The sequence below is a fragment of the Apaloderma vittatum genome, unplaced genomic scaffold, assembly GCF_000703405.1.
Source record: "Apaloderma vittatum isolate BGI_N311 unplaced genomic scaffold, ASM70340v1 scaffold12340, whole genome shotgun sequence".
NCBI lineage: Eukaryota > Metazoa > Chordata > Aves > Trogoniformes > Trogonidae > Apaloderma > Apaloderma vittatum.
This window is the reverse complement of record NW_009694048.1, coordinates 13,263-29,223: the sequence shown is the minus strand read 5'-3', so window position 1 is coordinate 29,223 and position 15,961 is coordinate 13,263. Positions and strand designations below refer to the sequence as shown.

Sequence of the window (15,961 nt, the reverse complement as noted above, 5' to 3'; positions counted from 1 at the left end):
ACAATCGTTAATGTTTTTGATGTGTTTGATCCCCTTTTTGTAGAGCTGGAGAAGGAACGAAACCGAGGCATTGGGAAACCGCTGCTGGGTGGACCCTTCTCACTCGTCAGCCACGAGGGACAGCCCAAGACCAACCAGGACTACGTGGGCCAGTGGGTGCTGATCTACTTTGGCTTCACGCACTGCCCTGACGTCTGCCCTGATGAACTGGAGAAAATGATCCAAGTGGTGGATGAAATCGGTATGGGGAATTCGGTTGACGTAGCGCTTGTTTTTATGGGAAGTCCGGGTTTATGGTGGTCAAATACTGCAAACGGTAATAACCGATGAGCTGTTTTTTAAAAAAAAATGATGTTGACCACTGCGTAGGAGTTGAATTAATTGCCGAGTGGTACAGACATTAATCTGCCTTTCAGTGGAAGCCAATATTTAGAGGATGACAGGGGACTTCTTGGTAATAATTGGATATTAGGAAGAATTTCTTTACTGAGAGGGTTTTCAGGCACTGGAGCAGGCTGCCCAGGGAGGGAATTGAGTCACTGTCCCTGGAGGTGTTTAAGAGAAGGGTAGATGCTGCCACGAGGGGCATGCTCTAGTGGTGTTGATAGGGCTAGGAAGAGGTTAGACTCGATGATCTTGAAGGTGTCTTCCAAGCAAAAGTGTTCTGTGATTCAATGAATAAAATGTGATGGTGGCAGGTTACAGGGAACGGTGCCATTGCATCATATTTCTGCCAAGAAGTGGTTGTGGGGTGCGTTAGGGTTTTTCCCTCCCTTCTATTTTATTAATTTTGAGAACAAATGTCTGTGAGAGCCGCTTTTGAAAGTGACAGAGTGATAGAGGTGGTTTTCTTGGCCCACGGACCCTGCAGCATTATGGAGCCGGGGTAATAGTAACCATGCAAGTGGGAGGGTGAAGTAACATGAAGATTTCCTGACGTTTGCTTCATTCACAAATTACATAAATTAAGCTGCACAAAAGGGACTTTTTTCTTGTCATTTAGCCTGGGCTTGGGTTGGTGTTACGGGAGCTTGGCTGTGATCTTGTTTGAAAGGGGATGAGAAACGTGTTTTAGTCTTCTAAGAAAAGTCACAATTGTAATGTCACAGATGGAATTCCATCTTTGCCCAATCTGACTCCGCTCTTCATCACCATCGATCCCGAGAGGGACAACGAAGAAGCCATTGCCAGATACGTTAAAGGTATTAATGTTTCCTTCCTCGCTGTCTTATAGCATGTAATACAGAGCACTGAAAAGGAGGCTCTAGATGGGATTCTTTTCATTAAAATGTCTAAATGCCTTCTTTCTATCTAGAATTTTCTCCAAAGTTGGTCGGATTGACTGGTACGAAAGCACAGATTGACCAAGTGGCCAAAGCTTACCGCGTGTATTACAGCGAAGGTCCCAAGGATGAAGACAGTGACTACATTGTAAGTAGATGTAAAGCCTTTGGCTAACGAAAGGCTTCGGATAAGAGCAGGATATAGGTTTAAAAATCGGAAGGCAGCTTTTGCAATCTGTGTTGCATCCCTGTATGACAGTGCCCTGTTGTGCCCATGTGTGAAGCTGTGTTTTAGAGGACTAGGCGAGAATCAAGGTGCCTTTTACAAGCTCAGAACTTCGCTGAAATGTGTTCTGAAAATGGATCATCTCAGGCCTGCATGCTTAAGAGCAGATGAGCTGGCAAGCCTGGCAGTAATTTGAACTTTTTTTTCTGTTATGTCATGTTGCTCAGAACTTCGCTGAAATGTGTTCTGAAAGTGGATCAGCGCAGGCCTGCATGCTTAAGAGCAGATGAGCTGGCAAGCCGGGCAGTAATTTGAACTTTTTTTTTCTGTTGTGTCATGTTTTTATCTGGCTGTTTTCCTATGTGCTCCAAAGTGAAGATGGAACTGGGAAATTAAGGTAATAGAAAGAAGGAGAAATGAGAGATAAAAATGAATAACAAGTCATTCCCTGCCAAACTGACACCAAGGGGCAGGGTCTTCTTGTCAAGAGACCTGAATGATGCGACGCCTGCCTGCAGGCAGCGTGTGCGTCTTCCTCCTGCATCAAGTGACTTGGAAGACAGAGCCTGTTAATGCTAAATTAAGTGGAAATAAAATGCATAGAGTAATAGCCTGAAGGAGGAAACTGAGACTTAAGTGAGACTCAGCTGGGTAGGAATGATTGTAGGGCTCAGAGCTGCTGCCAACACCTGCTTCGATAAAATTTTGAGAAACGTTCTTTCAGTGACAGAAATGCCGTTAAGTTTAACACATCCTTTTAGCTTGTGGTACTGGAAATGTTTATGTGATTTCTTAACTTCACCCTCAGATTGTGAATACGTTTCGATTCTTTTTCTCCAGCGGCTGTGGGACGATGTGGGCACTTGAGCAATCACAGAATCACGGCCTCCACTTTCAGTATTTTATGTCTTTGCTCCTAAAGCTGTTGTCACAGCTAGATGCAGGCAGTACTTACAGTGGCATTTCAAATAAATATACAGTGAAGTTTGTTTTCATACAAACTGTAACACCTCGAACGTTGAAGTATTATTAGTCTGAACGTTTTCTAAGGTTATTTCAATTCGGACAGCAGAGGGAGCCCCCTCCCAGCGCAAGAATTCTCTCTACACTAGCTCCTACCTGCAGCTCCTGTCTCCCAGTGGTGGATTTGCACTCTCGGTGAACTTGATTTAACGGACTACAGAATCACAGAATTGTTGAGGCTGGAAAAGACCTCTGAGATCAGCAAGGGCAGCCTATGCTTACACTTGATTTACATTGTATTAGGAGCAGGAGCTTGATACCTTGTTGGGGATCATGGAGCATCACGAAGAGCAGAGGGAAACTGGGAAAAGCGAGGAGGAAGGACCATTAGTGTGCAGATTTGCCCCAGCTTTGCCTGTGCAGCAGGAAGGGTGCAACAGCTCAGGGAAGACTTGTCTACTTAAAGTATTCTCTCACACTTTCTGAATATGCAGCTAGTTTTCTCTGATTATTTTCTTGAGTAAATCAAGAAGAGATTGCTGAGGTGATGTGGAGTTTCTCCTTATCTTGCTTTAACTTCTTGGTGATAAGTCTTGTCTTCTTGGTGAGAAGCCTTGAACCAAAGGCTGACTGGGACGCTGTTGCCGCTGACATCGAGAGATGTGCAGGACCTTCCAGTATTTAAAGGGCAGCTGCAAAAAAGGTGGAGACTCCCTTTTTACAAGGAGTCCTGTGGAAAAGGCAGGAGGTAATGGGTACAAGCTACTCCTAGGGAGATTCCGGGGAAGATTTTTCACAATGAGAACCATCAGCTGTTGGAATAATATCCCCAGGGAAGTGATGTAGCCCCCAACATCGGACACTTTTAAGATTCGGCTGGACAGGGTGCTAGGCCAGCTTGCGTAGATCATGCATTGGCCAAGAAAGGTTGGACCAGATGATCCTTGAGGTCCCTTCCAACCTGGCGTTCTGTCATTCTGTGGTCTTTTTTTACCAAGCCATGATGTGCTGTCTTGCAGGTGGATCACACGATAATAATGTACCTCCTCGGGCCAGATGGTGACTTCGTGGACTATTATGGCCAGAATAAGAGGAGCGCTGAGATTTCTGCTTCTATTGCTGCACACATGAGAAAGTACAGATCCTAAAACACAAGGTTTTCAGAGACTGATGTGAGCATCACCTGTAGTTGGGCATTGGAGTTAAAGCAGAAGCGTACACATGTAACAACTGGTCAGCACACGCCTTCTTTCTTCCAGATAAGAAAGGCAACCTCACTTCTGTGAAATACCATTACCAAAAATCTCTATAGAGCCTTCCCGTGGACGACATCTGCAGCAAGATCTAGGCTACCAAATGAAATTCTGAACTTCTCTGAAATGTGATTGGGAGCAAAAAAATGGAATACACTTCTCATTTGCGTGTGTATCGCTGCTGAAATTAATTGGTATCTCTTGGCAAGACGTCAGTGAAGGACGGTCGCTGCAGGAGTGATGACTGAGGAGAAGCCGCGTGGGCTGTGGCATTCTTGGAGGACACCTCCCCTTTTTTTTCTGCACTATTTTGCCTTCTGGGAGAGGCAGTTATGATATTATAAGCAGGAGAGCCTTAAGAGAACTTCTTTATCAAGGTTAAGAAGGTAAAGAGCACTGAGAGCTGCATCAGCAGCTTCCACTCATGAGACTGGCCCTGGAGTGTGCCTGATCTCTTCTTCTTTTGAATGCAGAAAGTAGTCTTTTTTCTTTTTTTTCCTTGGTTATTTTTCCAGGTGAACACTGTTATAAGGAAATGAGTAATGAGTTGCAAATAGATTTTTCTTTTGGTCTAAATGATTTTATGTGTAGTTGGCCTGATGGTGCTGTGCTGAATGAAAACTGAAGTGGATTAAGGGGGTCTGTGTCCATGAAGGGGGCTGTTGATCAGATAAAATTTATACGGTGCAACATTTGAAAATAAAGATTGCTTTGTATGAGCAATGTAATATTTTTTTTTCCTTAGTTAGGCTTGACTAGAGCTCTGTGAAGGAAGGAAGATTCCTGCCATTCCAAGATACGCTTTTTTAAAGTTCTCTCAAAGCATAGGATAGTTTAAAGAAGGGTTTAAAGGATCAACAAGAATTTTTCTGTGTCAGTTTACAGTGGGAGTTTTAAAAAGTGTCTCAGTGGAATTAAACTCAGCAGCTGAAAAGGAGGTTTGGTTTATTCTGTGTGTTTCCCTTCTTGCACTGCTGGCTCGGTTGCAATAGCCAATGGGAAGTGGCTTCCAAAGGAAATTTCACACTTTAAGGCTTCTCTGAATTAGAGGCTGTGTTTGGTTTTAGTTTGTTGGTTGGTTGATTTTTTGCTTTTTTGATTTTTGGGGAGGTTTCTTGTTGGTTTCTTGGTGTTTTTTTCAAGAAAAATCTGTTGTTTAGGCAACGGTTAGGCTTTCGCTGCCCTGCCTTGGTGCCAGCAGGAGCACGGTGCTCCCAGGCCATGGGCTGTGCTGAGCGCTCCCCAGGAGGAGGCAGAGCTGCTCAAGGGGTGGATCTGTGGTGGGCGGAGGACTTGGAGACGCTTTGCCCGTGGATGTCCAGTATTTCTCCAGTATTAGAAACGGAGCAAACTCTCCCTCTGCTTGTGGCACCCGGTTGCCCCGTAGCCCCGAGCACAGAGCTCAGTCCGTGGGGAGGGAGCTGGGCTCAGGCAGGTGAGGGATGGGCCAAGGGCTCCCTGAGTGGGTTTCTCCTGTGGAAACTTTATGGGTATCACTTAGGAACCAAATGTGTTTGAGTCTGGTGCTGGAGTCTGGTCCCCTCGGGTGAACAGGGACCCTGGGTACCCCACGGACAGACGGACGAGGCGGTACGAGGCAGAGGCCATTGTGCAGAGTGTCGGTGTGTGTGTCCGCAGCACACCCAGCCCCAGCCGACTTGTCCTGCAAAATACCAGTGGAAAATAGCATCTCCTCAGCACAAATGGCATCCGTAACGCTGGCTGCAGAGCTGATCCCAGGCTGGGGACTAGTGACAGGATGCCTGAGGAATGAGGGGTGGCTCCATTTGTCTACCCAAGGAAGGCAATGCATTCCTTGTGTGCTGCGCGTGTAGCCTGTGGAGGAGCTGAACTAAGGAGCGTTACTTAAGCCACATGGGTGAAGCTGCCTGTTTTAGGCATGTTCTTGCCACCGGCAGAGGCGCAGCCTGGGACTGAAGAGGTCCAGAGACCTGCAAAGCCCGATGCTGCACTTGCAGTCCAGATCATGGAGTAACTTACATGGAAAGGAACCTCGGGAGGTCTGCAGTCCAACCTTCTGCTCGAAGCAGGGCTAGCTATGGGTCAGACCATGTTCCTCCGGGTTTGAAACAGCTAGGGCTTGAAAACCCCTGAGGCTGGAGATTACACAACCTCCGTAGATGGGTAAAAAGTTTCCTACTAGAGCAAATCTTTTTTATGTAAAGGAAACAACCTGACCTTCTCCTTTTAGCCAATGTTTTCATTCTTGTTCTCTCACTGTGCACCAGGATGAAGAACCTGACTTCATCTCCTCAGAGGTACTGGGAGGCTGCTGTTAGATCCTCCTGAAGCCTTTTACTTCCCAGGGCCAACAGGCCTTGTTCCCTCAGCCTCTCCTCGTGTTGTGTGCGATGGCTGACTCCAGACCTCTGACCATCTTGACCTTGGATTCTTCTCCCCAAACTTCCTCCTGGCCAGTCAGCTCCCAGCATGTTTTGTTTTTTGCTTTTTGTGGGTTTTGTTTGTTTGTTTGTTTGGGTTTTTTCAAGGACGTTTTCCTTACTGGGTGCAGGTGTTTGCACTGATCCTTGTTGATAAAGTTCCTATTGGCCCATCCCTCCAGCCTGAGTCCCTCTGGATGGCAGCTCTGGCCTAGAAGGTATCAGCTGCTCCCCCCACTACATTGCCATCTGCCAAATTTGTAAGCAAATGTGTTGTCTCTACCAGGTCATCGATGAAGGTGTTAAACAGGACTGCTCTCGGCATGTGACCCCATGACAGCTGTCCTCCGAGTCTTGTTGGCCAGCCAGGTTCTGTGCCCTTCCCCTAGCCTGGGCACAAGACTGTTGTGGCAGATGGTTCAGGGAGCTGGGGCTGAGCAGCACCCCCTGCTCTCCCCACATCTGATCATTTTAAAGGCAAGCAGGATGGTCAGATGTGGTTTATTTCTTAGTAAATGCACACTGACTCTTTTATGTGCCCAGAAGTGTGCTCCAAACACACTTCTGTGGTTGGATTTGTTTTATTTTTTCCCCTCTTCATTGAAATACTTTCTGCTGCACTTAAGAAAGGAAAAGCAAATTCTTACCTTGCCTGGTGTCTCTTGAGAGGATGCAGGAGCCAGACTGGGCATCAGTCCACAGTCATCAGGACAAAACCCAAATTAGGTTTTATTTTTCCATACTCTGTCACATGTGGACTGTCAGTGTGAAAGTACTCCATGTGCCTGCTAGGATAGCCAAAAGGACTCAGTCCAAATCCAGTTTTGATCTTAAGGAGAATTGACCTGGATCAAATGGTCTGTGACACAGGAATTTATCTGCTCCCCAGCTCTGACACCGTGTGTGCTGCAAGCTGACGAGCTCGCTTGTGCCTGGAGCACAAGGGGTTCAGGCTCCTTAGAGCAGAGAGCAGTGCTACAGCCACAGCCGGCCCTGCCTGGCAGCGCTGTGGTGACGAGGGACTGAACAGCATTGCTGGGAGCAGCGCAGGGCACCGCAAGCCGCGGTACTGTGAGGCTGTTGTGATGGTCAGTCAGAAACTGCAGCGGTGGCACTGAGCTTTGGTGGCAGAGTTGTCTGGCCGTTGAGGAAAGCTGACTGGGAATCAATGTCCTGGAGCCACCCAGAACCATTTAACCCTTGTTGCTCGTTAACTGTTAGCAGCCTGAGGAAGGAAACAAGTCTTCCTCACCCCCATTTTGCGTCACAGCCATGCGTGGCTTGAGGTACTGTAGCTCTTTCTCCTTTTCTCAAGTAACTTTGTAGCTTTCTACATTTTCTGAACCTTTCCTCACTTCAGGCTTCTGCAGTGTGAGCACTGATTTTGCATTAAGAAGATGCTCTCCCATCAGCCTGTAGCCAGGGCAGTGGGATGATGAGGGGTCTCGTGCTCTCCCACACAAAGGGAAGCTGAGAGAGCCGGGTCTGTTCAGCCTGGAGGAGAGGAGGCTGAGCGGGAATCTCATCAATGCTTATGAATATCTAAAGGATGTGTGTTAGGAAGAAGGGGCCAGACCTTTCTCAGTGGTGTCAAGTGACAGGACAAGGGGAAGTGGTCACAAACTGGAAAACAGGAGGTTCAACCTAAACATAAGGAAATACTTCTCTACTGTGAAGGTAACAGAGCCCTGGCACAGGCTGCCCAGAGAGGGTGTGGAGTCTCCTTCACTGGAGACTTTCAAGACCCACCTGTACATGTTCCTGTGTGACCTACTCAAGGTAATCCAGCTCTGTCAGGAGAGTTGGACTACTTCATCTTCAGAGGTTCCTTCCAAGCCTGACCCTTCTATGGCTTGGTGAACTACAGGATGGACCTGAAGTCTGAGCATTGGGCCGGCCTCTTCACCACCCAGCTGCAAATCTGTAAGTATCTTCAGTCATGTAAAACAAGCGATGCCGTGAGGCACCGAAGTTACCGGTTACAGCTGAGGCTTCCCAGTCCCTGCTGCTGGCGTCGGGTGCTCACCTGAAAGACCCAGGACCTGAGCTCCAGGGCAGTGTGTGCTGGGGCTGCTCAGGAGCACTAAGTGTGTACTTAGTGAAGCAGATATTCTGGGCTGTGCTGCAGGGGGAATAGCTGCTATTAGATGTAAACTGATAAGCAGGTCTGTTTTACAGGATTGCTCTTAGGTTTGATGGCCTAAAAAGACAGTGGACTAAAGGAAAGAAAGTGAACTATTTTCTCCCTAGAAGAGAATTTAAAATGTTCAGTTTGGTTCCAACAGGAACTGATTTTTTTTTTTAAAGCAAGGTATGCTGCTCGTGGTGTATCTAGCCCCTGACCTCCAGCAGCTCTGCATCACTTGTACCTTTTCCTGGCAGTATGAGGATCTGGGCTGGGAAGACCTGAGTGGGAATGATTGCATCTGTCTCTTGCTCTCTGTGTGAGAGCCAGCTCATTCCATGTTTTAAGCTGTGTATTACTAGTTTAATAAAGTAGGTTCCTTCAGCATGCCATGGAACTTACTCAGCTGCAGCTTCCAAAACCTCCTTGTTCTCCCAAAGTTCTTTGTGCAAAAATAGATAGACACTGACCAGTAAATCCACCTTTAATTTGTGGGGGTATATTGAGCTGTCAGTGTCCTTATCTGAATGAAGGGCAGTACTAAAAGATCCCTAGCAACACCAGGACTAGAGAGCCTTGCAAGGCAATGCAGCTCGCCTCGATAGCACCTTTGTGACCTTCACCTCAGGACAGCCCTGTGTCCTCTGCAAACGGTGTTGTCAGCACGGAACAACAGACAGAACCGCAGCTGCCGTTCCCTGGGCCTGTCTGCAAGTAGATGTGCACCTACGTGTGTGCCCTGGGGCCTTTAGTAGGGCTGAGGTGGTGAAGGAAGGCATTTCACTGTCCTCTGCCTGTGAGAAGCTGAAGCGTTGGCCTGGGACTCACCCTAAATCTCTTTTCTTGGGACATCATTCCACATTTGCCCCAACACTGAGCAGCCGAGCTTGTGGCAGTGCTGGTTGTGGTGAAATGTGCCTCTTCACAAGGGGCAATCATGTCGCTTCTCGTGAGGCAGCAGCACTGACAGGAGCCTCTTTTTCCTACCCAGCTCTTGCAAGGCCAAGAATTAAGCATCCTTTGCTTTTATTAAAAAAAAATGGCAGTGACTGTGTAACAAAGGGCCTGCTTGCACTTCAACACTTCTTCGTCATCGTTAGGGTTATGTGGGAGCTCTCACATTGTAGCTATGGAGCTTGAGGTGGGCTTCGCTGGGATCTGGCTCTCATTTGTGGGGCCTTTTCAAAGAGCGGGTGTGTAGTACCAGTGGCTGTTGTGGCTGGTTGGGTAGTTCACAGATCAGAATTCCCTGGAGATCTGAAAGTAATTAATGTGTGGGTTTTTTTAGCTGCTACTTTACAACTGGGTGTGGGGAGTGGCATCCAGCCCCCTCACTTTTGCCAGGCCCAGGAGCAGGAAAGGCCCCGTCTGAATCACAGTGACAGTTTGGTATCAGGACAGAGCCCCAAATGGGTGGTTGGTCTGGTGTGTCTCGGCTTTTTGCAGGCACTCGGTACATCCACTTTGCTGATTTCAAAGGGCCGATCGCAGGGGATGCTTGCTAAAAAAAGCTTTCCCTCATCCTCCAGGCTTAGGGGGATTCTAGAAATTCATGGTTCATGAGATATGTGGCTGTGGTGTCCATTTTTAGTGACCTTGAATGAAATTAAGGGCAACATGGAACTTGTTTGTCAAAACGCTAGTGACGAGGACACTCTTGCAAGACCACAGGGTCAGCTTTCCTCAGGCAAACACAAGCAGGGCCAGCCACTGTGAAAGATGAGGTGATGTCCCCCATGCTGCAGAAAGAGTTGCAGGTGGCCAAAGGTGCTCCAGCTGGGAGTGGTGCCTGGGGTGGTGGCAGGAACTCTTTGCGGGGGCTCTCTGGCTTCACACAGGTCCTGTAGGCTTCGTTCTGGTGAGGGAAGGCTGGTGCTGCAACCTTGGATGAGTCTCCACGCAGTGCAGAGGGTGAATGGGTGAGACTGAACAGTGGCAGAGGATGACCAAAACAGGCAGGTTGACCCGGTGTAGAGGAGACCCTTCCACTCATGCACCAGGAGCTGTCTCCATCTGTGCAGACATGAAGGCTCCCACCACTCCTGCCAACTGCTGTCCTCGCCTGCCCTGCCAGATAAGCTCAATTTGAGACGTTGTATGTCTGCTCTGAATCAGCCCAATGGGCTGCTCCATTGACAGCCCACCCTGGTCTGAAGGGGGTTCATACCCTCTTTTTATGACTCAGCTTTGCAAGGTCAACAAGGGTTTTATCTTATTGAAAATAGGCAGCCAAGAGCACAGGTTACTGGGCCAGAGAGTAGCCCGGCAGAAGCCTGAATGTGCTTTGTCCGAGACAGAACTCAGTTCTGGGTCCTGCCTGACCCCCAACCTCTCCTGCAGAGCTGGAGAATTTTGCTATGTTTTTATTTTTCAGGGATTCACATGACAGTGGTGCTCTGGGTCACAAGTGCTCAGGATTGAGCAGAGTTGTGCTGTGCCAGCTGGCATATGAACATGGCTAGTGCCCAGCATTTTGGTGGCTACTGTGTTCCCTTATCAATATCCTTCTCACCTGGGTATTGCAGCCAGCTCTGTCTAAGAACCTGACACGGCTTCTGCAGCTCCTTTTGGCAGCAAGGGTAGTGAACGTCCTAAGCAGCCAAAACAGTATGTGAAGCTAAATTTCTGTGGCATATTCAGGGTTTGACATTCATGAAATATCCACTTCCAGCTAGATGTGGGGGTGTTCTTTCTGATCAGCTTCTGTTTTGCTGTGGTTCGTCACATCATACTTCAGTCACAGCCTCCCTCTCCACCCTTTCTGATGCGCGCAGAGATGGAAGCCACAAGAATGGCCATAACTGATCCTATATGAATCCTCAATGCTTTTTTCCCTTCCTGTGGCCTTGCCCTCCACCCTAGAGCTACCCAGAGGTAGCTGCTTTGCGTTCACTTGCCCTGGTGCAGCTCTGCCCAGACAGAGCAGGAGCAGTGGGGAGGGTCCCTTCTGGATGGCTGTTTCCTTGATGTATAGGTGAGAGCAGGTAGGAGGGAAGTTCTGGCCATGGTCGTAGCTGGCAGGAGAGCACGTTCCCAGCAGAGGAAGTTCTCACAACAAAGTCTACAAACCACAGTGAGGTCCTGGAGTTACTAAAATTGGAAAAAAAAGAGCAGCTCCTTTCTTTATGTACTGTATATGGCAGAAAATGAATGTGAATTGGTGAGTGGGCAGGACTGTCAATTCCTTCCTTCCAAATATAGGGAAGGGGCTGAGCTCAGGGAAGGGGTTGAGCCTATAAAAGCTCTCAGGGAGAAAGCCCTTGGTGGCTCCTGATGCCCTGGCAGTGATGATGGCCAGGCTGTGACTGACCCGCGGGGCGGTGGAGGGCTCCTGCCACAGGCACGGTTCCTGTGCTTGGAGATTGGCGAGGCTGCGGTGGGAAATCTGCTGAACATTCTTTGCTGGGCCATTCTTTGGATGGGGAAGAACTGACACCTGTGGTTTACTTTGCTGGTCTTCAACTGGAGTGGCTGCTCACAGTAAGCGAGAGGTACTGGACCTTTGGAGAGGGTGTGACTTAGCTGGAGTTTGACCTTCTGTTCTTTCTCTTTCAGAGATCCGAGATGTCAGCCCGTTCCTTCCTTCTTTCTGTCAACTGATTGTTAAGGTGAGAATTTAAGGCATGAAAACTAGTAGCTTTGCACTAACTGGCACAAGCTGGCTTTTCCCTTGCACTTGCTATGAGCAGGTCCCCGTTCTTCCCTCTGCACGAGCTGCTCCAAGGGGCCGTGACACGAGTCCGTTCCTGCCACCAGGGCTGCTCACCAGAGGGCTGGGACAGGCTCCACGTCAAAAGACAGTAGGGGAAATCACAAATGGAGAACTGGAAGAAAAACAGGCTTCAGGGCTTCAGTCTTACTAAGGACTGTGTGAATCCTTCAGAGTTCCCTCCCCTTTGCCATGCTTTCCCCAGGGAGCCCTCCTGCTCCTTCGGGCATCGATCCCCTTTCCTTGGGGCTGTGAGGGGTGGGAGCTCCTCTTTGTTGCTTTTGTACATTCCCACTTTGAAAAGCAAATCTCTCCCTCAGAATCTTGTGACACTTATCTGAGAGATGGGAAGGGAGCTCTCAGAGCAGCCAGCTCGGGATGGGTGGTGGAATGTTCAGCTCCACTGTGCTCAACTCAAAGAACTACACAGGGGACCACTGCAGCAGGGTCTGTCTTTCAGCTTGACCCATGAGCAGAGACGCTGCCATGGAGGTTTTTGGTGAGGCCGCACCGTACCTGCGCAAATCGGAGAAGGAAAGAATAGAAGCCCAGAACCAGCCGTTTGACGCCAAGACCTACTGCTTTGTGGCCGACCCCGAGGTGGAGTACACCAAAGGGAAGATCAAGGCTGCACAGGATGGGAAGATAACAGTCGAGACAGAGGACGGCAGAGTAAGTGCATTCCTCCTGGCCCTCCTCCCTGCCCTGCTGAGGGGCTGAATGTGTCTGCTTGGGAGGGCAAGGAGCGCAGAAAGCACTAGACTAGCTCAGGCGAGAAACCCACCCTGCGCTGCCCTCTGACTGGGACCAGCACAGCCTTCAGAGGAGAGCACTGCTCTGGGTGCTGGGATGGAGGTATTTGTTGGATAATTATTCTTGGTTTAGGCATTAAAGATCAGTTAATGCTCTGAAACATGTTGTGTGGTAGCCTTGCCAGTCTTAGCATGCCTCCTGCTGCTTTTAAGCCTTCCTCATCTAATACTGTCGTATCCACTGATAAATTCCTTCCTTCACTGGTAGCACAGCAGGCAGCTGCTTTGAAAGTCCCCGCTGCGTCTGAAATTATCAGTGTCACTGGCTGCAAATGGTTTCCTAGAGGAACCTCCAAGGTGTTACACTGAAATGTCTTAGCAGCTTGTGTCCTGATAACTTTTGTAAGAGTAGCTGCAGCAGCCCAGAGAACCATGTCAACCAACATCTTGGCAGTAGGTGCTGTAAGATTTTTAAGAAAGTAAATCAAGAACAAAGCAGTCATCCATTGGTTTGCCCCCAGCCTTCAGCAGTGACAGCTATGTGACAAGGTAGGAGCTGCAGCAGGCTGCTCTGTATAAGGACAGGCTTTCCTGACAGATGGCTTCTCTATATCCATTTGAGCTTTTTGCTTCTGTACAGTTACGTGGGAAAGATTTCCAGAGTTTGAAATTGGAGTATGCATAGAGCCCTTTCTTTTCTCTACAGTACGCAGCCTGGTAATTTCAGCTTATTTTTTCGCAAAGAGAAAAAGTGAGTAATTCTTCCCTGCTATGCCTGTGGTTCTCTCTGCTATTCCTGACTTTGCAAACTTCGAAAGTGTTTCCTTTTCACCCCCAAATCACATTATACTCTCCTCACAGAAAAGCTGTTTCATACCTGTGACTATCTTTGTTTCTCTTCTCTGGAGCACTTTGAGTACAACCATACCCTTTCTAAAGGGTATGATCAGTAGTGAAGGTGTGGGTAAACTGATGGACACATCCTACATAGCATTCTCCTAATTTCTCCATGTATTTTCTAGCAATTCCTACTATTCCAGAGCTTCCTGCCCTCTTCTGATCACTGAACTGTCATTACATTAGAAAACTTTATATTGAATCCCAGATACGTTCTGTGAGTAGCAGTTAATGAGTGATGTCATGTTCTATATGGAGAGTTTAAGTGCTCGAATGTTTGAGCACTTTAGAAAGGTATTTAGGGACACACGCCACGAAGTTGCTTTTGAAAATGGTGCCTGTAATTCTTGCTTTCTTAAAAGAAGCCCAAGATCATTCCACTAGTCAGGACCTGAGCTTGGAAATGATGTTCAGTCTTTCCACATCCACTGCTGCAGTAACACTATTCCCTCCCTGAATTGGACGAGTCAGCTTGCGCCCATCTACGTGAGCAGCAGTCACAGCATCAACGTGATGAGTGAGAGCAGAGGGATACGCCGTCTGGAGAAACGGCAACAGGATTTTCAGGCTCCTTCATGCTTCAGTGTGGCTGCAATAAGCTGCTGCCATCTGTGTGCGTCTGCTTTCCTGCACATCTGCCCACGCCCCCATCCACAGGCGCTGGCTGTGTGACAGGACGGTCACCCACAATGTGAGCCCAGTCTACTGGTGATATCTGGTTGAGCTTAAGCCTTGGTTTAATCAGGAATGGCAACAGACAGGAGTGGAACAAATCTGTTTTAGGGAAGGATTTGCTGTTGATGAACCTTATGCTGTTAGTGTCCTGTCCCTCCAGCACTGAGCAGTGTGAGTCTTGGAGGCTGACAGGTAGACTGGCCAGCAGTTGTGCCCCTGGCTATTACTGCCATGAGCAGCAGTGACCTGAAGTTCCTAAGGGACAATAATATATAGAAAGATCTGATCCAGCACAAATCCTCTGTGTGCGGTTGTAGCAATTCCAGGACAGTAAAATTGCACCCTGTAAATTTGCCAGTGTTGTAAGGTTCCTGCCTGGCAGCGGTGTCTGCTCTGTAATAGTCATATTCTTGTTCTGCACAGTTAAACAAGATGGAAAAACATGAATTAGAGCGGTCTGACTGCTGTTACTGCTCTGGGTTTGTGTCTCTATGTGTACACACAGAAGGAGTGTTGAGAGCTGCTGATTCAGGTTAACTCTTCCTGAATTCTAGGTGGTTGCTGTCAAACCTGATGATGTATATGCCATGAACCCACCTAAGTTTGACAGAATTGAGGATGTGGCCATGCTGACCCACCTGCATGAACCTGCTGTCCTCTACAACCTCAAGGACCGCTACAGCTCCTGGATGATCTATGTAAGTTCCCTCTCACAGCAGACAAGAAAGTCCAGCTGCCAGGAGATGGATTTCAGTGACTCTTTGGGGTTTTATCCTGCAGACCTACTCGGGTCTCTTCTGCGTCACCGTCAACCCCTACAAGTGGCTGCCGGGGTACAACCCCGAGGGGGGGGTGGGCTAGTGTACAACCCGGAGGTGGTGTTGGCCTACCGAGGCAAGAAGCGCCAGGAGGCCCCTCCACACATCTTCTCTATCTCTGACAACGCCTATCAGTTCATGCTGACTGGTGAGCTTTTCTATTTTGACCAGACGTGAAAAAAAACAATGTCAGAAACACTGTTTCTGTCAACTGCTGTTCCTTATTTGCCGTGGCTCAGTTGCCTTTGCTGTCTCTTACAGCGTGCAACCCCAGTCCCTTCTTCTGGTTCATGTTGCTTGGGCCCCCAACTATTGTATTGTGGAATTAGATGTGCCTGTTTTATGTCTAGGTGATGTAAAACCAGCTCCAGGCAATTCTCCCTACCTCCTGAAATATGTTTATTATTTTTGAAGTGCTGTGCTGTTGTACTGCACATTATCTGTATTTCTGATTTAAGTACTAAGCTAAGCACCATAACAGGAGCCACTGCAAAGGGCAGTTGCACTTGGATGGGACACGCTGTCTGGAAAGTCCCTTGTCAGCCCAGCAGCACGTGGCTTCCAGCAGCAAGTAGGTTCAGAACAGAGGTGGAAGAAATATTTTCACCAAAATACACAGTTTTAGTGTGAATCAAATCCTGTCCTGTATTAATTAGTAATAAAAATAAAGAGTGTTAAAAACAGAAGCAAGGAGGAGAATGGAGAATGAAGCAAGAAGTGGAGAACATAAAAAGTGGAGTACAGTGAGCGAAAGAGAGGAGAAGAGAAAGACCACACAGCTTTTCAGTTTTGCTTGTAGAGTTTTATTTCTTTCCCTTCAGAGGACACCAGGTCCTGGGTTAACTGAGAATCAGCATT

At 48.1% G+C, this 15,961-nt stretch overlaps 1 protein-coding gene and 1 pseudogene across 1 annotated transcript; both read left to right on the top strand.

Annotated features, from left to right (window-relative positions):
* Positions 1–43: 43 nt before the first annotated feature.
* Positions 44–3,620, top strand: LOC104271482 (protein SCO1 homolog, mitochondrial; the record flags this gene model as incomplete). Its single annotated transcript, XM_009866167.1, has 4 exons — positions 44–241; positions 1,110–1,202; positions 1,316–1,431; positions 3,492–3,620. Coding segments are annotated over 4 exons (536 nt in total), but the record flags the coding sequence as incomplete, so codon positions are not given.
* An 8,809-nt stretch (positions 3,621–12,429) lies between these two features.
* Positions 12,430–15,961, top strand: part of LOC104271472 — a 16,643-nt pseudogene continuing 13,111 nt past the window's right edge.